General features: G+C 44.9%; 2 protein-coding genes across 2 annotated transcripts; both read right to left on the reverse strand.

Moving 5' to 3' along the window:
• Positions 1 to 1,630: 1,630 nt before the first annotated feature.
• Positions 1,631 to 9,977, reverse strand: LOC125625967 (immunoglobulin gamma-1 heavy chain). The gene is made up of 6 exons (XM_048828629.2): positions 9,902 to 9,977; positions 8,823 to 9,164; positions 4,488 to 4,799; positions 3,197 to 3,310; positions 3,060 to 3,109; positions 1,631 to 2,555 (listed from the first exon to the last, which is right to left on the reverse strand). The coding sequence occupies exons 1-6, from the start codon at positions 9,942 to 9,944 to the stop codon at positions 2,508 to 2,510; spliced, it is 909 nt and encodes a 302-aa protein (XP_048684586.2). The 5' UTR covers positions 9,945 to 9,977; the 3' UTR covers positions 1,631 to 2,507.
• A 7,070-nt stretch (positions 9,978 to 17,047) lies between these two features.
• Positions 17,048 to 23,835, reverse strand: LOC142069947 (Ig heavy chain Mem5-like). The gene is made up of 6 exons (XM_075122785.1): positions 23,637 to 23,835; positions 22,619 to 22,957; positions 20,897 to 21,208; positions 17,978 to 18,091; positions 17,842 to 17,891; positions 17,048 to 17,185 (listed from the first exon to the last, which is right to left on the reverse strand). Exons 1-6 carry the CDS (start codon positions 23,815 to 23,817, stop codon positions 17,138 to 17,140), a joined length of 1,044 nt encoding a protein of 347 aa, XP_074978886.1. The 5' UTR covers positions 23,818 to 23,835; the 3' UTR covers positions 17,048 to 17,137.
• Positions 23,836 to 25,455: the final 1,620 nt, after the last annotated feature.

A 25,455-nucleotide genomic window follows, 5' to 3' on the forward strand; every position in this document is an offset into this window, starting at 1 on the left:
ACTTTTCTGTCAGTTTTGGAAATTCAGTAAAAGAGCGAAAGCCGCAGACTCAGGGGAGTTCATGGGTGCATTAAAAACTGTCTGAATCCTAAACTCCTTTTTCAGCAGCCTCCTGAACTTTTAAAGCAAGATTCTGTGATGGTTTCTGTGCTAGTGATGTGCAGTTTGCATAGAGGAAATTTAAATAAAGCTTAACAATCTGTTTGAAAACGTAGCTGAGTGTTGTGTCCCACTCTACCAAAGTTTGGCTTCTTGACCTTGTGTGGAGGTGTCTAATGTTACTAAATGTTGTCAAACAGGGTCAAACCATTTATGCCCTCCCTGCTTTGGGCTGGGATCCCTCTATATTGCTCCCTCTACAGAGGGTCATTACTTGGATAGGAAACCTCCTCTAGTATGGGTTGTAATGTCACCGCCTCAGTTTGTGAACCTCCGTTCTATGCCTCTGAATCTGCAGCAAATGCCCATCCTGGTGATAGGGGGCATGATGGGGCTAGTGTGGGGGAAATGAGGCTGACAAGGGGCTAGTTAAGTGGGTAGGCCACAGCTTAGGGGGATTAGGTGAATGATGACGGAGCCCAGCTGAGCAGGAACAGGTGGGGCTGCAGTCAGGCCTTGTCTACACTGGCAAGTCACTGCGCAGTAAAGCAGCTTTCTGCAGTGTAACTCCCGAGGTGTACACACTGCCAAGCCATTTAGTGCGCAGAAACTCCTCTGCGGCAGCGAAAGTCATAAGCTTTAAAGCGCAGAGGCTCCAGCGCTGTATTGGCAGGGTAAATACATTACAGCGCAGAAAGCAATCAACTGGCCTCTGGAAGTGTCCCATAATCCCTCAAGTGGCCACTCTGCTCATTGTTTTGAACTCAGCTGCCCTGGAGACATGCACCCCTCGCCTTTCAAAGCTCCATTTCTGACAGCCCTTGCGTGCTGTGCTGATCTGCTGTGGAACACAGAGCAAGCCAGAAGCAGGTGGATGTGTGTATGAGAGAGAGACAGATTGCTGTGCAGAGAGCTGGGGAGGGAGGCGAGGGCTCATGTCAGGGTTTCCCCCTCCCTTTGCCTCAGGACTGGTTGCTTCCTGCCGCTGTCTTAATTTACAAGACAGCAGGCTGATGTTATGCTGACAGACCCTGGTCGTCTGCAGGTGGGATTGAACCTGGGGTCTCTAGAGCTTAGGGCATGAGCTAAAAGCCCCCTGGCTGTTAGCTAAGGCTGTAGAGCAGACTCGTTTTCTCTCTCTTTAAGGGGTCTCGGTGCCACTAGATGGGACAGAACACCACACCCAGAAGGTGTGTGGGTTACACTGACACGCTGCGTTTCCCAAAACACACTGTCTCTCCCCTCCTCCGATACACACACACACTCCCTGTCACACACTCTGCCCCCCCCCCCCTTCAGTTGAAAAGCAGCTGGCACTGTAGTAGGATGCCCATGGAACAATGGGATTGGGAAACCTGCATCATGTAATGCTGTGCCTGCCCCATGAGGCATTGCAAACCCTTCCCAAAGCACCCTGCGGCCAGTTGCATAGTGTGATAGCTACCACAATGCACTGCTCTCTTTGCCATTGCAAGAGCTGCTAATGTGGATTCGCTCCACTGTCACAAGGAACACAGTGTGGACATACAACAGCGGTTTAATTCCAGCGCTTTAATAAAAGTGGTATAACTTGTTGCGCAGAAACTTGACAGTATAGACGTACCCTCACACTCTGGGCATTAGAGAGGGAAAGGAAGAAACTCAGAGGCAGAGGAGAAACCCTGAGGATCCAGGTCCTGAAGGAAGGGTTTACCCAGGAGGGTGGTGGTGTGGTGAGAGGCAGAGGAGGAAAACGTTCAGGAATGCCCCAGCAAGGCGGAATGTTGCAGACTTTGACTGCTGATTTAAGGGTCTATGAGCTGGACCCAGGAGTTGAGGGTGGGCCTGGGTTTCCCTACCAGCCACTGGGGAAGTGGCACAGTCAGGGCACTGGGTTTGGAGACTGCCTGAGACACTTAGTTCTGTGGGACTTTGACACCCTGGGAGGGGGGAACCCAGTGACCTGGCCAGAGGGCCAAGGCATGAAGAGGAAAAGTGCAGAGTCCAAAGGAGCGAGTGGGGCTGGAGTGAGAGTGAGCTGGTGGAAGGGGGTGTCAGAGCTGGAAGGAGCTAATCCCTTGAGCAGCCAGGAGGAGGCGCCCTGGGGTGAGTGAACTCTGAGATAGGGCATTATGGTGCAGGAAGTGACATGTTTGAGATGAGATGTAAATCTAATGTCCCACAAACCTGCAGGCAATTACTAATGAACCCTAATGACATGGCTTTTTGCAAGAATGGAGATCTCTACCCACAATATGTGTTAAGAGAAATGACTGTGGAAGAGGTTGTATTTCAGACAAACTCACATCACATCATAGCACATTACAAACATGAGATTTTCCATATTTATCTCACTTTCTCTTTCGTTCTTTCTTTTTGCTTCTCTTGCTTTTAAAAAAATATAAACCACTTTTATGAGACTACATCAGTCACCGAGGAACATTTCTGTTATTGTACGTCAGAGCTGCATATTCAGTCTGAAATAGAAAAAGGAAAGAGCCAATATTAATATTAATTCTTTGTATTAGAGCAGCACTTAGACGCCCCCAACAGAGACGTCCCCATTGTGCTGGGCTCTCCACACACATGGAAAGAGACAGTTCCTGACTCAAAGAGTTTATAGTCAAAATACACAAGGGCAATGCCTATTGGACTCAATATTAGGGTAACTCGGTGAAAGGCCTGTGATATATGAGAGGTCAGTCTAGATGATCTGGTTGTCCTTTACAGAAATATACACAGCTATTTTTCCATCCCGGATCTGCAGCCACCTCTGGGGTGGAACTCAGCAGTTCTTCCGTACCGATAACCCTACACAACACTTCCGCTAAGAGGGCAGAGGGGAATAAATTCAAATAAGAATTCAGGAGGAAATGTGTAGGCACTAGGGTCGGACATTGGCCAGGACACTGGTTCTAGCCCCCTGTTGTTAAGAGGCTGTGTCTTTCTGATGTGCCAAAAGCTTTGAAAAAGCAGTTTACCTGTGGGATCTGCCGCATAGGTATTTCCTTCTGTCTTTGCACAGCTCTCCCTGATGGAAGAAACAGAGAAAGGGACAGTTATAGGGATGTGTGATGAGTGGCTGTGTTCATAGCAGTCAGAGTTATGACTGAGTTACCTCTGATGGAGCACTTTCTCCAGAGCAAGATCAAGAGCTGGATCAGGAGAAGGATGAAAATACAGGGCAGCCCAGCGTAGAACACAATCCTACAGTCTCCAGCGTCTTGTCTCTCTGCAGAGTATAGAAAACTCCCATCAGAACAAATGGGTCCTGATCTGCACCTCCCACATAGCATCATGGGCAAAGGGAGTTCCTTTCCCCAAAGCTCCACACCCATTACTCTGTGCTCTGTAGCATGCTGCCCTCCTGTATGCGGAAGCCATGGGATGTGTAAAAGACAGGGGACAGGGGCATTGCAAAATGATCTGCCAGGGTATTCTGTCTCTCTTCTCTTCCTTCCACCCCCAATAATTCCTCTGATGTGTGCACCTCCAGAGTTGTGTGGTCAGATTCCAGGTGGTTCCTTGTTACCCCAGCACAAGTTTGCGGCAAATGCTGAGGCAGTTAGGAAATTAAATGGCCATTCGGCAGGCTGGACACACCCGTCTGTGCCATCTGGAATTTGTTTGGTTGGTGAAGGGCTCGACTACACTTAAAAGCTTTGCGTTGTAACATTGCCGACATAACTCCTCCTGGCTCAGGAACAGAAATAAGCTGTGCTGGTGTAAGGCACCTTTATCCCGGTATAACTGTGTCCACAGTAAGGCTTTTACTGGCATAGCCGTGTCAGCAAAAATTTCAGAGATAGAGACAACCCTGTTACACTGGGTGCCCTCTAGCTACCCTCTTGGCACTGCAGGATTGTTCTCTGTGTTATATTCACTGGTGCTTTGTCCAGTCCTGTTTACAGGGGCTTCCCGCCCTGCCCCTGGGCATCTGCTCCATTACTTGTTAAATCTCACTGTCAGGAAGCCATTCCTGACATTCATCCTGCTGTTCCCTTTGTTGATTTCCTTCCCTAGTTATTCCCCTTTGGTTCACCCCAAGTGACCCTTCTGTATCCTTGCTGTGCTCACATGGAGGGGAAGGCTCGGGCTACTTGACCAGAAACCCATTTCTCACCACCGAGCATACAAAAATGAAGGTTTTCAGAAGGGCTGGGGGTGGGAAAGGTGGGTGATTGGGGAAGCAACTGTAACTGCCCCATACTTCAAGCACCCTCTCAATGGTTTCCTAAACCTCTCCTCGCTCCCATTAGTTATCCTTCACCTGAGCCATCCCGTCTGATTCTGTCTATTTCTCTAGCCTGGAGTAGACGTCGCTGACTCTTGGTGCCCAGATACCACGGTGAGGGGTGTAGGATAAATGCCCAGGTAGGCAGGTTAGACTGGATGATAGGATACTGGACCTGTTTCCTTGGAGACTGTAGCACTGATGCTTCTCCCCGTGCTGTTCTCCTTGGCTGTACAAGTGCAGATCGTCTCCTGGTTCCACGTCTCAGAAGGGATTGTCGTTAGGCTCCAAACACTAAAGACCCCGTTCCCGTCTACGGCTCCAGCATCCATCTGACTGTCAGACGCCTCCTCACCAGTGTCCCAAAGAACTTCACTCCGGGGAGAAGTGAAATCAGAGAGCAGGCAGAGCAGAGGAATGATGGGGGGAAGCTCAGCATCCTCTGGATTGGAGGGAACCAGGATGGAAAGACTCAGCTCGGAGGCATCTAAAAGAGAGTTGAGACACCGAAAATAAAGACTGGGAAGAACCTGTCAGCGGTAGCTCAGCTAGTCCATACCCAGCTCCTGCCCCTGCCCCAGCCAGTGGATGTTTTAAATGTCTAATGCTTTGTGTGTTCCAGTTATCAGTGTCTTACATTCCAGAGCATCCACCTTGGGAGACTCCCCTGATCTGTCACTGCTCGGAAGTTTGTCCTGATATGACCATCCTGAATTATTTGCTGAGTGCCAACAGCATGTTTGGTTGCGTACAAATCACATCGAATGAGCTGGTGAGTCTGGTGGTGAGGACGCCAGGTTGGGAGTCAGGAGGCCTGAGATCTATTCCCAGCTCAGTCTTTGACTTCCTGTGTGACCTTGGAGATTAGTTTACTTCCCCTCTCTGTGCCTCAGTTTCCCCAACTGAAAAATTAGGGAAATGATACTTAGTCACCTTTCCAAGGTGCTTTGATATCTAGTTATGCAAAGCCTGATAGAGGAACCATTCTTAATTAGACATAACAGTCAGGCTAAATTTTCTATTACGTTCATCCTGTTAGTCTGAGGAACAGCCTCTAGTACTGCCCAAAGTAATTCCTTGCCTTCCTTTTTATGTGCACTCTTTGGAATATTGGCACAGAGTGTGATCAAAAATATATAGATCTCACTAGTCATACACTGAATTATGTAAAAAGAACAGGAGAACTTGTGGCACCTTAGAGACTAACAAATTTATTTGAGCACAAGCTTTCGTGAGCTACAGCTCACTTCGTCGGATGCATTCAGTGGAAAATACAGTGGGGAGATTTATATACACAGAGAACATGACACAGTGGGTGTTACCATATACTCTGTAATGAGAGTGATCAGGTAAGGTGAGCTATTACCAACAAGAAACCTTTTGTAATGATAATCAAGGTGGGCCATTTCCAGCGGTTGACAAGAACGTCTGAGGAACAGTGGGGGGGGGAACTATTTCCCCATGTTTATTCGCCCCCTCCATCCCCCATTGTTCCTCAGATGTTCTTGTCAACTGCTTTGCATAATGACAGGTTTCAGAGTAACAGCCGAGTTAGTCTGTATTCGCAAAAAGAAAAGGAGAACTTGTGGGACCTTAGAGACTAACCAATTTATTTGAGCATGAGCTTTCGTGAGCTACAGCTCACTTCATCAGATGCATACTGTGGAAAGAGTAGAAGATCTTTTTATATACACTCAGGCATTGGCACCCTGACAGCAGGATTGTCTGGCTATGTAGACTCCTTCCTCAGGCCCTACGCTACCAGCTCTCCCAGCTACCTTCGAGACACCACTGACTTCCTGAGGAAACTACAATCCATCGGTGATCTTCCTGATAACACCATCCTGGCCGCTATGGATGTAGAAGCCCTCTACACCAACATTCCACACAAAGATGGACTACAAGCCGTCAAGAACACTATCCCCGATAATGTCACGGCTAACCTGGTGGCTGAACTTTGTGACTTTGTCCTTACCCATAACTATTTTACATTTGGAGACAATGTATACCTTCAGATCAGCGGCACTGCTATGGGTACCCGCATGGCCCCACAGTATGCCAACATTTTTATGGCTGACTTAGAACAACGCTTCTTCAGCTCTCGTCCCCTAACGCCCCTACTCAACTTGCGCTATATTGATGACCTCTTCATCATCTGGACCCATGGAAAAGAAGCCCTTGAGGAATTCCACCATGATTTCAACAATTTCCATCCCACCATCAACCTCAGCCTGGTCCAGTCCACACAAGAGATCCACTTCCTAGACACTACAGTGCTAATAAACGATGGTCACATAAACACCACCCTATACCGGAAACCTACTGACCACTATTCCTACCTACATGCTTCCAGCTTTCACCCTGACCACACCACACGATCCATTCTCTACAGCCAGGCTCTGCGATACAAGCGCATTTGCTCCAACCCCTCAGACAGAGACAAACACCTACAAGATCTCTGTCAAGCATTCTTACAACTACAATACCCGCCTGCGGAAGTGAAGAAACAGATTGACAGAGCCAGAAGAGTTCCCAGAAGTCACCTACGACAGGACAGGCCCAACAAAGAAAATAACGGAACGCCACTAGCCATCACCTTCAGCCCCCAACTAAAACCCCTCCAACGCATAATCAAGGATCTACAACCTGTCCTGAAGAATGACCCAACACTCTCACAAATCTTGGGAGACAGGCCAGTCCTTGCCTGCAGACAGCCGCCCAACCTGAAGCAAATACTCACCAGCAACGACATACCACACAACAGAACCACTAACCCAGGAACCTATCCTTGCAACAAAGCCCGTTGCCAACTGTGCCCACATATCTATTCAGGGGACACCATCACAGGGCCTAATCACATCAGCCACATGATCAGAGGCTCGTTCACCTGCACATCCACCAATGTGATATATGCCATCATGTGCCAGCAATGCCCCTCTGCCATGTACATTGATCAAACTGGACAGTCTCTACGTAAAAGAATAAATGGACACAAATCAGATGTCAAGAATTATAACATTCATAAACCAGTCGGAGAACACTTCAATCTCTCTGGTCACGCGATTACAGACATGAAAGTTGCTATATTACAACAAAAAAACTTCAAATCCAGACTCCAGCGAGAAACTGTTGAATTGGAATTCATTTGCAAATTGGATACAATTAACTTAGGGACTGGGAGTGGCTAAGTCATTAAGCAAGGTAACCTATTTCCCCTTGTTTTTTCCTACCCCCCCCCCAGACGTTCTTGTTAAACCCTGGATTTGTGCTGGAAATGGCCCACCTTGATTATCATACACATTGTAAGGAGAATGATCACTTTAGATAAGCTATTACCAGCAGGAGAGTGGGGTGGGAGGAGGTATTTTTTCATGCTTTGTGTGTATATAAAAAGATCTTCTACACTTTCCACACTGAGCATCCGATGAAGTGAGCTGTAGCTCACGAAAGCTCATGCTCAAATAAATGGGTTAGTCTCTAAGGTGCCGCAAGTCCTCCTGTTCTTTTTGCGAACACAGACTAACACGGCTGCTCCTCTGAAACCATTGAATGATGTGCAGTTCATACTGTGCTGCTTGAGACATTGAATGGTCCCCTGTATGAACACAGGAATGGAGTCATTTAATGAAGGTTGGTGGATGCCTGGAAAAGAACTTGAGTAATATTAAAGTCGTATAAGGTTAGCAGGACAGGTGAAACATACCCCACATCCTAGACTCAGGCAGTTGCAGTAGGAAACATCAGAAAGTGTGACTAGCTAATCTGATTCCTAATGTAACATCCCAACTAGAAGGCAGGGAAATAATAACACCTAGCACAGACACGGTGCTTTTCATGCATCGATCTCAAAGTGCTTTCACACAGGACGGTCATTATCCCCATTATAGAGATGAGGAATATGAGATGCACAGAAATTAAAGGCCGGATTTTCCAAACTATTCCAGATTTTCAAAAGCTGATTTTTGGTTAGAGCATTTTAAAAATGTGGCCATTTATTTATGCACCTAAATGGGAGCTGTTGGCTCCTGGGGCCTTCTGAAAATTTCACCCTAAGTGCCCAGTGATTCAGTAACAGAGCCCAGCTCTCCTAATTTCCTACCCCATGTCCCCTAATTCCCTACCGCATGTCCTGGGTTACTGCCTGAACTGTTTCAGAGGAACAGCCGTGTTAGTCTGTATTCGCAAAAAGAAAAGGAGTACTTGTGGCACCTTAGAGACTAACCAATTTATTTGAGCATGAGCTTTCGTGAGCTACAGCTCACTTCATCAGACACATCTGATGAAGTGAGCTGTAGCTCACGAAAGCTCATGCTCAAATAAATTGGTTAGTCTCTAAGGTGCCACAAGTACTCCTTTTCTTTTTGCCTGAACTGTGCTGCCTTTTTCCACAAATACACAAGTCTTAACGCTGAAATGGTGATCAGTTACAACCTTGCAAAAAAAGAGGATGAGTTTTTCACAGCACCTGCTAGCATTGCGATATCATTATTTTGACCCATTGGAAACTCACCTGTGACAATTAGTCTGGTCCCATTCCCAAAGTTGGGCTGTACATACACAGAAGCAGAGAGGCCGCAGTAATAAACCCCCGAGTCATTTCTTTGTACATTATTGATATTAAGAGAGAACTTATTTGCCGTCATGTCCACTTTACCCGAGTATTTTCCATTTGAAGTTGCAAACTGAGAACTCTGGTAAATCCATTGTAAACTTCCACTCTGCTGTTCTTTGTACCACACAACGCTCCATTCTTTTTTTGAAGGGTTACAGTCCAGCTGTGCAGTCTGTCCAGGGGTCAGCCTCTCCTGTGCTGGGCTTTGCAGAATTTGTATCTCTTCTTCTGAGGCAGTCACTATACAGGGGAAGAAAGGAGTGTGTTAATACAGTGAGCACTGGAAAAGGTTCGGCTTTTGCAACACACTATACAGAGCAGGTGATCGAAGAATAACAAAATGTACTTTGTTAAAGATTCGTTATAATTTTTCTCTATTTCTAGCCAATTTTTTTGTTAGGATTCATGTAGCCTGTGCGGGAGTTAATGTAATGTAAGAACAACATCAGAGTTTAGAACCAAGAGGTACAGACTTCTAGTTCCCTGTCCTAATTACCAGGCTACACATTCCCTCTCGAGTTTACCCAAATCAATGGTAGCAAACTTTTTACTAAATTGTACATGGGAGATTCTTTTATTAACTTACCTGTTATTGCTCAATCTCGGGTGGCTGAACGCCACTTGTCCCTCTAAGAAGTTAGCAACTTGTATGTCAAATTCTTTTTGATCTACAGAAAAATACATCAGCCCCTACGTAATGCATCAGCATGAAGGAAAAGTAGATTTTGAACCTTAATTCAGAATACTAACCAGAAACTATTTTCAAGGTGTTTGTCTCTGGCATTCAGGTTGTTTTAATATAAAATATTTCATCACCTCTCTTAAGATTTCAATTGATGGACAAAAAGAGGTGAATTTTTCTCTCACCAGGTTGATATTAGCACCTTTTGGAATTGCAGAAGGTCCTTCTACAGAAAGTTAATTGTTTTTAACATGTTGGAAAATAAGAACAAAATTAATCAAGCTAAAATACTTACTATGCAGACAGACTAGAATCACCCCAACTATCTGGTGGGACATCTTGTGCCTTTCTTCAGTAATGAATAGATGATGCAGTGTGAGAGACAGACGCCTGTCAGCTAATGGATCTCTTGATAAAAGACTTTATCACGTGGGGAGGAAAATGTTCTGTTTCCTCTTAAAGATCGTGGGGGAACATGCATGACAAAAGAAGAGGGCCAAAAGATATCGATAACCCTACTCAAAACCTTACTCTTAGTGCCAGCAGAGCAAAGCTGAGGGGAAAAAATTCCTTTGCCTCTAAAAGGCTCAGACTGGGTAATAGCATGTTGTGTCTCACAGATGGAATATTTGTGTTATAATTGGATGCCCATAACAAGACATTCTTTTGACTGCAATTCAGGTGGAACATTTTCTACACTTCAGAGATTTATAAGGTCAGATGGTATTAGCATTAATAAAATGGCAATAAACTCTCATTGTGGTTTATGAAAACTGTGTTAAAATTGTGATTTATCACTTTAATTTTCAGGGTTTTTTCCTGGTCCTGCTTGCTGTCCTTAGGGAAGCGTTCAATCTGGGCCTAGCAGCAGTCAGTCTGGAAAGAGCCAGCCTAGAACAAGGTGGGGTGAGTTGTGTGTCGCTCTATTAAGGAGCAGCCTGCTTTGTCTCTCTCTGGTTTTTGTTACTTTTTGTTATCGTTCATGGTTCTAAGAATACAAGTTGTGTTAGGTTCCAACCTTGCAGCAAGAGTATCTAAGTTTTTTGCTTAACTTCTCTATTTGTATGCTGTGAACGTAACAGTCCCCAAGAGGTATATCACACGATTTAAGCAAAGGATGGAGGTTCATTGGGCACCATGGAAGTCATGAAATTAGCAAATATACAACTTAGCTTCTATAAAAATGTGGGGAAAAACCTACTTTTACAATACATATTTCAGATATGTGCTTAATGCATGTTCCTCAGTGTAATGTACAAAAAGTTTACAGAGAGAACATGCCCACTAAGATTCTAAATCCATCCCTTCTAAACAGTTGTCACTCACGCAGTCTGGAATACGGTCATCTCTGAGGATGGTCTTTGCTTGAACATCAAGGCTGAGATTTGCAAAGTTCCGTCAGGGATTTGGCTGCCCAGATCAACTGGCATCCAAATTGTCCTTTCACAACCTTAGCCTGGAGGCTGCTCTAATCTGCATCAGCTGGTTATGATGCCCAAGGATCAGTTTGCCATCTGGGGATACCCCAAGTGCAGCATGCTTCAGCCACATCACATGACAAGGGCTGTTGGCTGCAAGGGCTGGATCTGCTGCCTTTACACCCACTGGCATGTGCAGCCAGTCCCTGCTCCCTTTGTGTCAAGAGGGCAGCAAAAGGAACCAGAGTGGAGGCCAGGGTCTAACCCTTCTCTCATAGATACCTAGCTCCAGGGAAAGTTGAATGTGGTACAAACACCTCAAATGACCTAATTAGTCCACTGGGAATTAAGCACATACTTAAAGAGAGGAAGGACGGTGCGGTTGTCAAGGTGCTAGCTAGACAGTCGGGGTCCTCCATTCAAACCCCTGCTCTGCCACAGGCTCCATGTGTGACCTAGGACTGGTCAGTTACATCCCAATGACTTTCAAGCCTTAGTCCCCGTTGAAAGTGAGACTTTGCCTCTCAAGACACTTAAGACGCTTTTGAACTTGTCACCCCAAGTCTCTCTGGGCCTCCATTCCCCAGCTGAAAAATGGGGCAAATTCCTCCCTACTTTGCAGCAGGGTAGTGAGCATATATAAATACAGAGCTAGATTAACAGAGCTTTGGGTCAGATCGCAATGCCCTGAGCCAGGCTCAGCCTCGCAGCACTGCAGGATGGTCTCGATCTCCAACCCCCACCTCCGACCCCGCATACCCTGCTCCCTCCCTTTCTTATGGTGATTGTCCTGTACCTCTGCCTAAAATTTATTAACAACTGCCATGATAAAATTGTAGTCCTAGCTATAACAGATATGTAGCCACATTGGGGCACAAGTACCTAAATTATTTAGGAGTCTAAGCCTCATTTTCAAAAGTGATTGAGGTATGGACAGGTGTAGACAGTGCTTTGTCAGGGGGAGACGCTCTCCCGCCCACAAAGCTACACTGCCTCGTTTGGGGGGGTCATATTTTGTCGGCAGGAGAGTAGACTGTAAGGTGTGCAGTAAGGGCACTGACTTTCAATGGTATCTAGGCTCAGAAGAACTAGATTTCAAGGTATTTAGTTGCTTAAAGATGCAGCTAGGTGCCTAGGGATCTTCTGAAAATCAATGGGAGTTAGGCACCTAAGTCACTTGGGCATATATGAAAGACTGTTTCCCCCCATCACACTTAAGTGATACAGATTCTTTTTACCCTTCCTCTTCCCCTGTAAACGTCTATTAAAAGCCAAGACAAAGACAAAGTTACTGTGATAGTTCTGATTGATTTCATTTCTACATTATGTTTTATGAAAACAAATTGAAACCGGTCTTAAAAAACAACAGGCTGCAGGACAAAGAGCCGTGTTTGCTGCAAAGGGCCAGTCGTTTTAAAATAGATCAGAACTGGCTCCTCGGAAAGTTGCACTTGCTGCTGTGGTCAGTTTCAGCCCACTTATTTTGACGCTTTTGTTTTGTTTGTTCAGCTAGCACAGTGCTTGGGCTGTTTGCTTTTTCAGTTCTCTCTTCCTGCTTTTGGTTACTAAGGAAGTGTAAATTGCTCCCCGCGATTCATCTGTAGCCAGTGGCTGCTTAGAGTAAAACTGAAGCAGAACAATCCATGAAATAACTGCAGAAACTGGAATTTACTGTTCAGCAATGTGAAACAAACTAAACGTTGTGGCACAAACCAGAGACATTGAGAAATTGTATCAGTTACTAAATATCCATTATGCAGCGTGGCTTAGTAGATAGAGCACTGGTTGGTGACTTGGGTTCTAGTCTCAGCTCAGCTGCTGGGTAATCTTGGGTAATTCATTGTGCCTCTCCGTGCCTCAGTTTCCCCATCTGTAAAATGGGGATAGCATTACTCACCTCCTTTGTAAAGCACATGGGGATCTTCTCATGATGAGTTTAGAATTATTATTAGGAATAAGGAGCTAAACAACATGCACAGATATCAAAGCCACACCAATCAGGGGATTAATCATGGTATATTGTGCTGCATGAAGTATTTGCAGTACCCCCAGGATGGCCCTTACTGCCCCTCAAACTCTGGGCTAACAAGACCAGATCCTGTGTTCCTTGTGCATCCAGCACTATTCCACTTGAATCAATGGGAAGTTGGGGTGTGCTAGAATGCTGGATCAGAAACAGTACAGTGTGGAGGCAGGTGACAAAGGTTGAGCCGTTCTGGACTCTGGAAATCCAGCCACAGGGATTTCCTGGTCTCATTTCTCAAGTGAGCCATACTGTGAGCATTCAGGATTCCTTTAAAGACCTCTGAGGGCCAGATTCTCAAGTAGCGTAAATCAGCGTCAGTTCATTGGCTTCAGTGGAGCTGAGAATCTGGTCCCAAATTACTGCTCACTATCATGTTGTCAACAAATAAGGTGCAGTGGTGGATAAATTACTGAGGCAACAGGGAGATAAATTACCCCCTAAAAGCCATTTCTCAAGTGTTCATCACCCCTGGTTTGGGCCACACTTTCAGAAGAGCCCAGCTCCCATTTCTACATTGCAGCGGGGAGAGTAGCTGACCAAGCTAGCGCACTGAAAGACAGCCGTGTGGCCACGGTAGCTACCCTCCTGAATGCAATTATAGGACTCCTCGTTGGTTTTGCCGACCTCCTGGACACGTTCTTGCACAGCTGGCCTGAGCCACCACGCTCGCTGCTGTGGCCACTCTGCTATTTTCACCACACTAGTTCGAGCAGAGCTAGCGCATGCCTGTCTACCCGGGCTGGGAACTACCCTTAACCGCCTAAATAAGGGATAGGTGTTTACAAGTTCTTGGAGCATTAGATGCTCATTGGATGCTGATCTCCTGTGAATCCATCTGGGTGCTGAGCCCTGTTGAAAATTGTGCCATTAGTTAGATGTCTAAGTAGGAGCTGGGCTCTTTAAAAATCTGGCCCCAGTTGTGGGGGCTGATCCCCTGCGAAAATCATTTGCAATAGGCAGCAGGTACAATGCTATAAATTGCCCCTTTAACCCGAGTTGCATGCAGTAGTCTCAAAACTAGGTTGACTGGGCAACAAAATGGCAGATGAAATTCAATGTTGATAAATGCAAAATAATGCACATTGGAAAACATAATCCCAAATGAACATATAAAATGATGGGATCTAAATTAGCTGTTACCACTCCAGAAAGAGATCTTGGAATCATTGTGGATAACTCTCTGAAAAATATCCACTCCAGATGCAGCGGCAGTCAAAAAAGCCAACAGAATGTTGGACATCATTAAGAAAGGGATAGATAAGACAGAAAATATCATATTGCCTCGATATAAATCCCATGGTATGCCCACATCTTGAATACTGTGTGCAGATGTGGTCACCCCTTCTCAGAAAAGATATATATGAATTGGAAAAGGTTCAGAAAAAGGCAACAAAAATTATTAGGGGTATGGAATGGCTTCTGTATGAGAAGAGATTAATAAGACTGGGACTTTTCAGCTTGAAAAAGAGGCGACTAAGTGGGGGGGATATGATTGAGGTCTGTAAAATCATGACTGGTTCAGAGAAAGTAAACAAGGAAGTGTTATTTACTCCTTCTTACAACACAAGAACTAGGGGGTACCAAATGAAATTAAGAGACAGCAGGTTTAAAACAAACAAAAGGAAGTATTTCTTCACACAATGCACAGTCAACCTGTGGAACCCCTTGCCAGAGGATGTTGTGAAGGCCAAGACTATAACAGGGTTCAAAAAAGAACTAGATAAGTTCACGGAGGATAAGTCCATCAATGGCTATTAGTCAGGATGGGCAGGGATGGTGTCCCTAACCTGTTTGCCAGAAGCTGGGAATGGGCGACAGGGAAATGATCACTTGATGATTACCTATTCTGTTCATTTCCTCTGGGGTACCTGGCATTGGTCACTGTCAGAAGACAGGATACTGGGCTAGATGGACCTTTGGTCTGACAAAGTATGGCTGTTCTTATGTTCTTACTTCAGAAAGTCCAGCTACCTGCTGTCTCTGCACTAGGCGTTGTTCTGTGTTGAACTATCTCTTTCATATTCTACATTGTGCTACGTCCTGGTGGTTTTTTTTGTTATTCTGAATCGTTACACTATATCCTAGCAGCAGCCCTATTAATAGTTGGGCTCATTTCTCACAAAATCACAAAAACTGAAAACAGCTCTACCAGTTCCTTCTCTCTGTCCCTATTGAACATTTATTCCTTCCCACATAACGCAGCAGCTCTTCCATAGAGAAGAGTGCTGTATTCAGCCAGGCTCAGTGCTTGGAACTGCTATTGCCTCTGATGGCTGAACACACTATCTCTATCACTCATCATTTGCGTTATCGCACAGGGCAAACTTCTGCCTCAAATAAGCAGGTTTAACTCCCATGGCTGGGCAAATTCCGTTGGGATGGAACCAGTGATGTAAATGACACGGCAGAGGCCTGGGTAGCCCATCAGTTGTAAACGCACAACTCTCATTGAAGTGGTAGGATAATCTGGCTCTGGGTATAAATAAATTGGTGAGAAAACGGCTGTAAGTGGTGACAAAAAACTTTAATTTAATTTAATTCTCTGGGTCTTCAAAACCAGTGACTTTAGGATGCAGGCAGTTCCGATGCCCCTGTAGTTCTGCCAAGGCTGGATTTGCCCTTTTCTGTCTGTTCTGGAAATTGAGTAAAAGAGTAAAAGCAGCTGACTCAGAGGAGTCAGTGGGTACATTTAAAAACTGTCTGAGTTCTAAGCTCATTTTTTCAGCAAGGTCCTGAAGTTTTAAAGCAAGATTCCCAATTTGGTGTCTGTGCTAATGATGTGCGCTGTTTGCACAGAGGGACTGTAAATAAAGCTTAACAATCTGTTTGAAAATGAAACTGACAGTTCTGTCCAGCTCTATCAAAGCCTGGCTATTTGACCTGGCATGGAAGCATCTGATGTTACTCAATTTTGTCTAACCATTTGTGCCCTACCTGCCTTGGTCTAAAATCCCTTTAGATTGCCACCTTCACATCGGGTCAGTGTTTGGATGGGAAACTTCCTCTAGTACAGGATGTAGTGTCAACTGCTATGTCCTATCACCCTGCATCAGCCCCAAATGCCCATCCTGGTGATGATATGGGGCGTCCACAACTTCTAGGCTAGTGGGGGGAATGAGGTTGAGAAGGGGCCAGTGAAGAGGATAGGCCACAGCTGAGGGGAATTAGGTGGCCTAAGTAACCTGTGAAGGATGCTGGAGCCCAGCTGAGCAGGAGCACACGGGGCTGGTATAAAGCCAGGAAGCTAGCAGCAGAGAAGCAGTGTAGTGAGGAAGGCTGTAATCATTCTCTGGGTATTAGAGGGGGAAAGGAGGAAACGCAGTGGCAGAGAAGCCCTGGGCATCCAAACCCTGAAGCAAGGGTCCACCAAGGAGGGTGGTGCAGCAACAGAGACAAAGATGGAAAAGGCTAAGGGAAGACCCTAACAAATTTGGAGGTTGCAGGTTTTGCCTGCTGATTTGAGGGTCCCTGAGTTGGAACCAGGAGTAGAGGACTGGCCCGGGTTCCCCTACCAGCCACAGGGGAAGTGTCACAGTCAGGGCAGTGGGCTTGGAGACTCCCTGAGACAATTTGTCCTGTGGGACTTTGATACCCTGGCAGGGGGAAAACACCCAGTGACCTGGCCAAGGCCTGAAGAGGGAGCACCCAAGCCAGGAAGAGGAAAGGGGCAGAGTCCCAGAGAGCGAGTGGGGCTGTGGCAAGAATGAGATGACAGAAGGGGGCATCGGAGCCGGAAGTAGGTTATCCCACGAGCAGCCAGGAGGAGGAACCCTAGGGGTGAGTGAACCCTGTGACAAGGTGCTATGGTGGGGGAAGTGACGTGTTTGAGATGAGATGTAAACCCAGTGCCCCACGAACCTGCAGGCACATCGCTAATGACCCCATGTGGCTTTTTTGCAAGAATGGAGATGTCAGCCCAGAATATGGGTTCAGAGAAGTAAGCATGGAAATGGTTGTATTTCAAGGAAACTCACATCACATCATAGCACATTACAGACATGAGACTTTCTGTATTTCTCTCTGTTTCTCTTTTCATTCTTTTCTCTTGTTTTACAAAATATAAACCACTTTTGTGAGACTACATCAGTCACCGAGCAGCGTTTCTGTTGTTGTACGGCAGAGTCGCATATTCCGTCTGAAATAGAACAAGGAAAAAGCCAATATAATTAGTAATTCTTTGCATTAGAGCAGCACTTAGAAGCCCCAGGGGAGACTGAGGACCTGTTGTGCTGGGCTTTCTGCACACATGCAAAGAGATAATCCCTACCCTGAAGGGTTTATTGTCAAGATACACAAGGACACAAAGTGGGGGAGGGGAGACAGAAGCACCATGAGCTAAAGTGACTTGGCGAAGGTTGCCCAGCAGGTCAGTGGCTGGACCAGGAAAAAAAAATCCTGACTCCCAGTCCAGTATCCTCTGCTAGCCCACGCTGTCGCCCATACGGTAATATGCCTAATGAGAATCTACCATCTCATGCATTTAATTAACTGTCCTTCCAGAATGCCATAGCCAGACAAGATGGGTGAGTTGTTCCTTTCCAATAATAAGAAAGGAACAATAAATAAAGAGAAAGGAAGAAATAATAAGTTGTTCCTTTCCAGCAGTTGTTCCTTTCCAATAAACCTACACAACACTTCCACTAGCAGGGTAGAGAGGAATAAATTCAAATAAGACTTCAGGAGGCAATGTGTAGATACTGGGGTAGGAAATTGGCCAGGGCGCTGTCTCTAGCCACCTGTTGTTAATACTGTACCTTTCTGATGTGCCAAAAGCTAAAAAAAGCTGTGTACCTGTGGGATCTGCCTCATAGGTGTTGGATTCCCTCTTTGCACAGCTCTCCCTGGTGGATGAAACAGACAAAGGGACAGTTATAAGGATGTGTGATGAGTGGCTGCTTTTCTGCAGACAGAGTTATGACTGAGTTACCTCTGATGGAGCATTTTCTCCGGAGCAGGATCAACAGCTGGATCAGGAGAAGGATGAAAATACAGGGCAGCCCAGTGTAGAACACAATCCTACAGTCTCCAGTGTCTTGTCTCTCTGCAAAGTATAGAAAACTCCCATCAAAACAAATGGGCCCTGATCTGTACCTCCCACATAACATCATGGGCAAAGGGAGGTCCTTTCCCCAAAGCTCCACACACATTACTCTGTGCTCTGTAGCATTTTGCCCTTCTGTATGTGCAAAGGACAGGGTAAAGAGGCTGTGCAAAATGATGTGCCATGGGTATTCTGTTTCTCCTCTCTCCCTTCCTCCCTCAATAATTCCTCTAATGGGTGGCTCTTTGAGCTTCCTGGTCAGATTCCAGGTGGTTCCTTTTTTCCCCAGCACAGGTTTGTGGCACATACCGAGGCAATTAGGAAATTAAATGGCCATTCAGCAGGCTGGGCACACCCGTCTGTGTCACCTGGAATTTGTTTGGTGGTTGAAGGGCTCGACTACACTTAAAAACTTTGCCACTGGAACATTTCTGGCATAACTCCTCCTGGCTCAGGAACAGAAATAAGCTGTGCTGGTGTAAGGCACCTTTATCCCGGTATAACTGCGTCCACACTAAGGCTTTTACTGGCATAGCTGTGTTGGCATGGGTGCCCTCTAGCTCCCCCTTGGCCGCTCCAGGATAGTTCCCTACGTTCTATTCACTAGTGCTTTGTCCAGTCCTATTTATGGGGGCTTCCTGCCCTGCCTCTGGGCATCTGTTCCATTACTGGTTAGATTTCGCTGTCAGGAAGCTATTCCTGACATTCATCCTGCTGTTCCCTTTGTTGATTTCCTTCCTGCTGCTCCTAATTATTCTCCTTTGGCTCACCCCAAGTGACCCTTCTGTATCCTTGCTGTGATCACATGGAGCGGGAGGTTCAAGCTGCTTCACCAGAGGGATGTTGATTAATCACAGTTTACTCACACGATTAACTCAAAACAATTGCGATTAAAAAAATTAATCGCAATTAATTGCAGTTTTAATTGCACTGTTAAACAATAGAATACCAATGGAAATTTATTAAATATTTTAAATATTTTTCTACATTTTCAAATATACTGATTTCAATTACAACACAATACAAGGTGTGCAGTACTCACTCATATAATTTTTATTATAAATAGTTGCACTGTAAAAATGATGAGACACTATTTTTCAATTAATGTCATACAAGTACTGTAGTGTAATCTCTTTATTGTGAAAGTGCAACTTACAAATATAGGTTTTTTTTGTTACATAACTGCACTCAAAAACAAAACAATGTAAAACTTTAGAGCCTACAAGTCCACTCAGTCCTACTTCTTGTTTAGCTAATCGCTAAGACAAACAAGTTAGTTTACATTTACAGGAGATACTGCTGCCCGCTTCTTATTTACAACGTCACCTGAAAGTGAGATCGCATTCGCATGGCACTGTTGTAGCCAGCATTGCAAGGTATTTATGTGCCAGATATGCTAAAGAGTCGTATGCCCCTTCATGCTTCAGACACTATTCCAGAGGACATGCTTTCATGCTGATGATGCTCGTTAAAAAAATAATTCATTAATTAAATTTGTGTCTCAACTCCTTGTCGGGGGAGGGAGAATTGTATGTCTCCTGCTCTGTTTTACTCGCATTCTGCCATATATTTCCTGTAGTAGCAGTCTCGGATGATGACCCAGCACACATTGTTCATTTTAAGAACACTTTCACTGCAGATTTGAGAAAACAAAAGAAGGTACCAATGTGAGATTTCTAAAGATAGCTACAGCACTCGACCCAAGGTTTAAGAATCTGAAGTGCCTTCCAACATCTGAGAGGGATGAGGTGTACAGCATCCTTTCAGAAGTCTTAAAAAAAGTAACACTCTGATGTGGAAACTACAGAACCCGAACTACCAAAAAAGAAAGTCAACCTAGTGCTGGTGGCATCTGACTCAGATGACGAAAATGAACATGTGTTGGTCCACACTGCTTTGGATTGTTATCGAGCAGAACCCATCATCAGCATGGACGCATGTCCTCTGGAATGGTGGTTGAAGCATGAAGGGACATCTGAATCTCTAGTGCATTTGGGACATAAATATCTGCAACACCAGCTACAGCAGTGCCATGCGAACGCCTGTTCTCACTTTCAGGTGACATTGTAAACAAAAAACGGGAAGCATTATCTCCTGTAAATGTAAACAAACTTGTTTGTCTGGACGATTGACTGAACAAGAAGTAGGGCTGAGTGGGCTTGTAGGCTCTAAAGTTTTACATTGTTTGGTTGTTGAATGCAGTTATTTTTGTACATAATTCTACCTTTGTAAGTTCAACTTTCATGATAAAGAGATTGCACTAGAGTACTTGTATGAGGGGAATTGAAAAATACTATTTCTTTTGGGGTTTTTACAGTGCAAATATTTGTAATAAAAAATAAATATGAAGTGAGCACTGTACACTTTGCATTCTGTGCTGTAACTGAAATCAATATATTTGAAAATGTAGAAAACATCCACAAATATTTAAATAATTGGTGTTCTATTATTGTTTAGCAACACGATTATTTGCAATTAATTTTTTTAATCGCTTGACAGCTAAACCAGAAACCCATTTCTTACCACCGAGCATCAAAAAAAAAAAAAAAAAAAAAAGGCTTTCAGAAGGGCTGGGGGTGGGAAAGGTGGGTGATGGGGGAAGTGACTGTAACTGCCCCACAACTCAAGCACCCTCTCAATGCTTACCAAAACCTCTCCTCGCTTCCATTAGATATCATTCACCTGAGCCACCCCATCTGATTCTCTCTATTCCTCCAGCCTGCAGTAGATGTCACTGACCCATGGTGAGGGATGTAGCATAAATGCCCAGGTAGGTAGGTTAGAGTGGATGATACAATACTGGACCTGTTTCCATGGAGACTGTAGCATTGATGCTTCTCCCCGTGCTGTTCTCCTTGGCTGTACAAGTGCAGATCGTCTCCTGGTTCCACGTCTCAGAAGGGATTCTCATTAGGCTCCAAACACTAAAGACCCCATTCCTGTCTATGGCTCCAGCATCCATCTGACCTTCAGACACCTCCTCACCCATGCCCCAGAGAACAGCTCTCCAGGGAGGAGTGAAATCAGAGAGCAGGCAAAGCAGAGGAATGACAGGGGGGAGCTCAGCATCCTCCGGGGCTGAGGGCACCATAATGGAAAGTCTTGGCTCGGAGGCATCTAAAAGAGAGTTGAGTCACCGAAAATAGAGATTTGGAAAGATCTGTTAGCGGTAGCTCAGCTAGTCCATACCCAGCTCCTGCTCCTGCCCCTGCCCCTGCCCCTGCCCCAGTCAGTGCAGATGTTTTAAATATCTAATGCTTTGTCTATTCCACTTTTCAATGTCTTATACTCCAGGGCATCCACCTTGAGAGACTCCACTGATCTATCGCTGCTCAGAAGTTTGTCCTAATATGATCTTTGTGGATTATTTACTGAGTGCCGACAGCATGTTCGGTTCAGTATGAAATTCAAAGGAAGAGCTGGTCAGTCTGGTGGTGAGGACACCAGACTGGGAGTCAGGAAGCCTGAGATCCATTCCCAGCTCCGTCTCTGACTTGCTGTGTGACCTCGGAGATGAGTTCACTTCCCGACTCAATGCCTCAGTTTCCCCAACTGTAAACTTAGTGAAATGATACATAGTCACCTTTGCAAGGTGTTTTGAGATCTAGCTGTGAAAATCCTGATAGAGGAACCATTCTTACTTACACTTAATTGTCAGGCTAAATTTTCCTATTACGTTCATCCTATTAGTGTAAGTTACAGCCTCTATTAGTGCCTGTAATAATTCCTTGCCTTCCTTTTTATTTTGCACTCTTTGGTCTATTTGCACATAGTGTGGATCAAAACTATATAGATATTATTCGTTATAATTGAATTATTCTGTGCAATTCATGCTGAGCTGCTGGAGACAATGAATAGTTCCCTGTATGAACAGGTGGGCGCAATCATTTAATAAAGCTTGGTGGATGCCTGGAAAAGACCTTGAGTAAAATTAAAGTCGTATAAGGTTAGGAGGGCAGCTGAAACATACCCCGTGTTCTAGGCTCAGGCAGTTTCTGCAGGAATCATCACAAGTATGAATATCAAATCTGAATACTAATGTAACATCCCACCCCAGAAGGCAGGGAAATAACACCTAGCACTGATATGGTGCTTTTTATCCATAGATCTCAAAGTGCTTTTACACAGGAGAGTCATTATCCCCATTACACAGATGAGGAGTCTGAGATGCAGAGAAATTAAAGGTCAGGTTTTCCAAAATGTCCCTGATTTTCAAAAGCTAGGTTTTAACTGGAGCATTTTAAAAATCTAGTAATTTCTTTGGTCACTGAAACGAGAACTGTTGGGTGCTGACTTCTTTTGAAAATCTTGCCTCGGTGCCCAGCGATTAAGGAACAGAGCCCAGGTCTCCTGATTTCCACCCCAATGCCCTCGCTTACTGCCTGGACCGTATTGCCTCTTTGCACAAATACTAATAGCTTAGAGCTGAAATAGGGAAGATTGGTCACAATCTTGCTAAAAAAGAGGATGATTTTTTCACATCTCCTAGCATTGGGATATCATTGTTCTGGGCCATTAGAAACTCACCTGTGACAATTAGTCTGGTCCCATTCCCGAAGTTGGGCTGTAGATACATAAAGGAAACGAGGCCACAGTAATAAACCCCTGAGTCATCTCTTTGTACATTACGGATAATTAGAGAAAACGTGTTTGCCGCAGTGTTCACTTCACTTGAGTATTTTCCATCTGACGATGCAAACTCAGAACTCCGGTAAATCCACTGGAAACTTCCACTCTGTTCCTTGTACCAATTTACACTCACGTCATCTTCTAATGTTTTACAGTGCAGCTGTGCAGTGTCCCCAGATTTCAGCCAAACCTGGGCTGGGCTTTGCAGGATTTGTATCTCTTTTTCCGAGACAGTCACTATACAGGGGAAGAAAGACATATGTTAATACAGTGAGCACTGGACAAGCCTGGGCTTTTGCAATGTGCTATATAGAGCAGAGGGTCCAAGAATAACACAAAGCACGTATTTGTTAAAGATTTATTTAAATTTTTCTCTATTTCTAGCCATGTATTTTGTTAGGATTCATGTAGCCTGTGTGGGAATTAATGCAACGTAACAACAAAAATCAACCTCAGAGTTCAGACTTCCAGTGCCCTGCCCTAAACCCCAGACTACAAATGCCCACTCATGCTTACCCAAATCAATGATAAAAGACCTTCCTTTGACTAAATTTTACATGGGAGAGTCATTTATTAACTTAGCCATTTGTGTTTCAAATTCTATTTTTGATCATTCTGCAGAAAAATACGTCAGCCTGTGTGTAATACATCAGCATAGGAAAAAAAAGTAGATCCAGGACATTATCCAGAACCAGAAACTATTTTCAAGGGGTTTGTGCCTGGTATTCTGATTGTTTTAAAACAGAATATTTCCTCACCTCTCAAGATTCCAGTTGATGAACTGAAAGATGTGAATATCTCTCTCCCAAGTTGATGTTAGCATCTCTTGGAATTGCAGAAGATCCTTGTGCAGAAAGTTAATTGTTTTTAATGTGGTAGAAAACAAGCATGAAATAAATCAGGCTAAAATACTTACTTTGCAGGTAGATTAGAATCATCCCAACTGTCTGGTGGGACATCTTGTGCCTTTCTTCAGTAATGAATAGGTGATGCTGTGAGACAGACAGACGCCTGCTAGATAATGGATCTCTTGATGAAAGACTGTCACGTGGAGAGGAAAATGTTCTATTTCCTCTTGTAGATCTGTGGGGCAACATGCATGACAGAAAAGGAGGGCCAGGACGTACTGAGAACCCCGTTCAAAATCTTACTCTGAGAGCCAGCAGAGCAAACCGGGGGAAGAATGTTCCTTTGCCTCCAAAATCTATTAAAGAAGAAATTCAAGTTTAGACTGGGTAACAGCATGGTATGTGTGTCTAGTGCAATCTGCTGTGTTCTGATTGGATGTCCATAACAAGACCCTCTTCTGACTGCAATTCTGTGTTTCACGGGTGATTAAGGTCAGATGGGATTAGCATCAATATCACAGTGGTGTATGAAAATTGTGATTTATCCCTTCAATTTCAGGGGGTTTCCTGGTCCTGCTCCCTATCTGTAGGGAAGCATGCAATTGGGGCCTAGCAACTCTCAGTCCGGAAAGAACCAGCCTAGAAAAAGATGAGGTGAGTTTTGCTTCTCTGCCTAACAGAGCAGCCTGCTTTGTCTCTCTCTGGTTTTGGTTACTGTGTGTTATCGTTCAGGCTTCTAAGAATAAAAGTCATGTTAAGATGCAACCCTCTAGCAAGAGTATTTCATGTTTATTTAACATCTCTGTTTGTTATGTCCACATCATACAATCGCCAAGAGGCATATCACATGGAGGTCAAAGTTTCCCAAAGATTTTAGCAAAGGATGGAAAAAACCAGCAAACAGGCTCATTGGGCACCATGGAAGTGGGAAAATTAGCAAAAACTTTGTATGGGAGTTTAGTTATAACTATAGATAAAGGAAAGGGCTGGGAATGGGGCCCACTGGGAAAGCAATGGATGGAGCTAGAATATGGAAGTGTGGTGAAGTGACACCATGTAGGACAATTCAGGGCAAAAAGTGTTTTAGGACACTTATATCTGAGATACGCAGAATGCATGTTTCTTAGCGTAACGTGCAAAATTGTTTACCAAGGGAGAAAAGTGAAATGCTCACTAGGAAATTCCAAATCCATCCCCTCTAAACAGTTTTCACCAACCAACGAACCAAATTTGGTGGTGAATCCTGGTCTCGTGCCACCTGAGGCACATTGCACATGTGCTAAGAAAACCCACGCAGGCTGGAATATGACCATCTCTGCGGATCGGTTGCACTTGGACATTAAGGCTGAGATCTGCAAAGCCCCATCAAGGGATTTGATTGCCAAATTCACATTAACTGAACATCCAAATTGCCCTTTCAAACCTCAGCCTCAATAAAACCCTACTGCAAATCAGGGCCAGATCCTCAGCTAAACCCACTCTCCTGTTATCCCAGGTTGATCTTCCAGCCATATATAAGCTGGCCCAGCCTGGAGGCTGCTCTAAACTACACCAGGCAGTAATGACTCCCAAGGATCCATTTACCAGCTGCGGGTACTACAAGTGCAGCATGCTCCGGCCACACCCCACATACCAAGGGCTGCTGGGCTGCAAGGGCTGGCTCTGCTGTCTTTACACCCCCGGCACATGCAGCCAGTTCCTGCTCCCTTCGTGTCACGGGACCACCACAAAGGGACCAAAGTGGGGGTCAGAATCTGACCTGTGTCTCATTGAGACCTAGGTCCAGGGGAAGTTGAATGTGGTCCAAACACCTCTCCTGGCCTAACTATTTCACTGGGACTTCAGCACATGCTTGAAGAGAGGAAGGACGGTACAGTTGTCAAAGTG

Source organism: Caretta caretta, chromosome 24 (genome assembly GCF_965140235.1).
Source record: "Caretta caretta isolate rCarCar2 chromosome 24, rCarCar1.hap1, whole genome shotgun sequence".
NCBI lineage: Eukaryota > Metazoa > Chordata > Testudines > Cheloniidae > Caretta > Caretta caretta.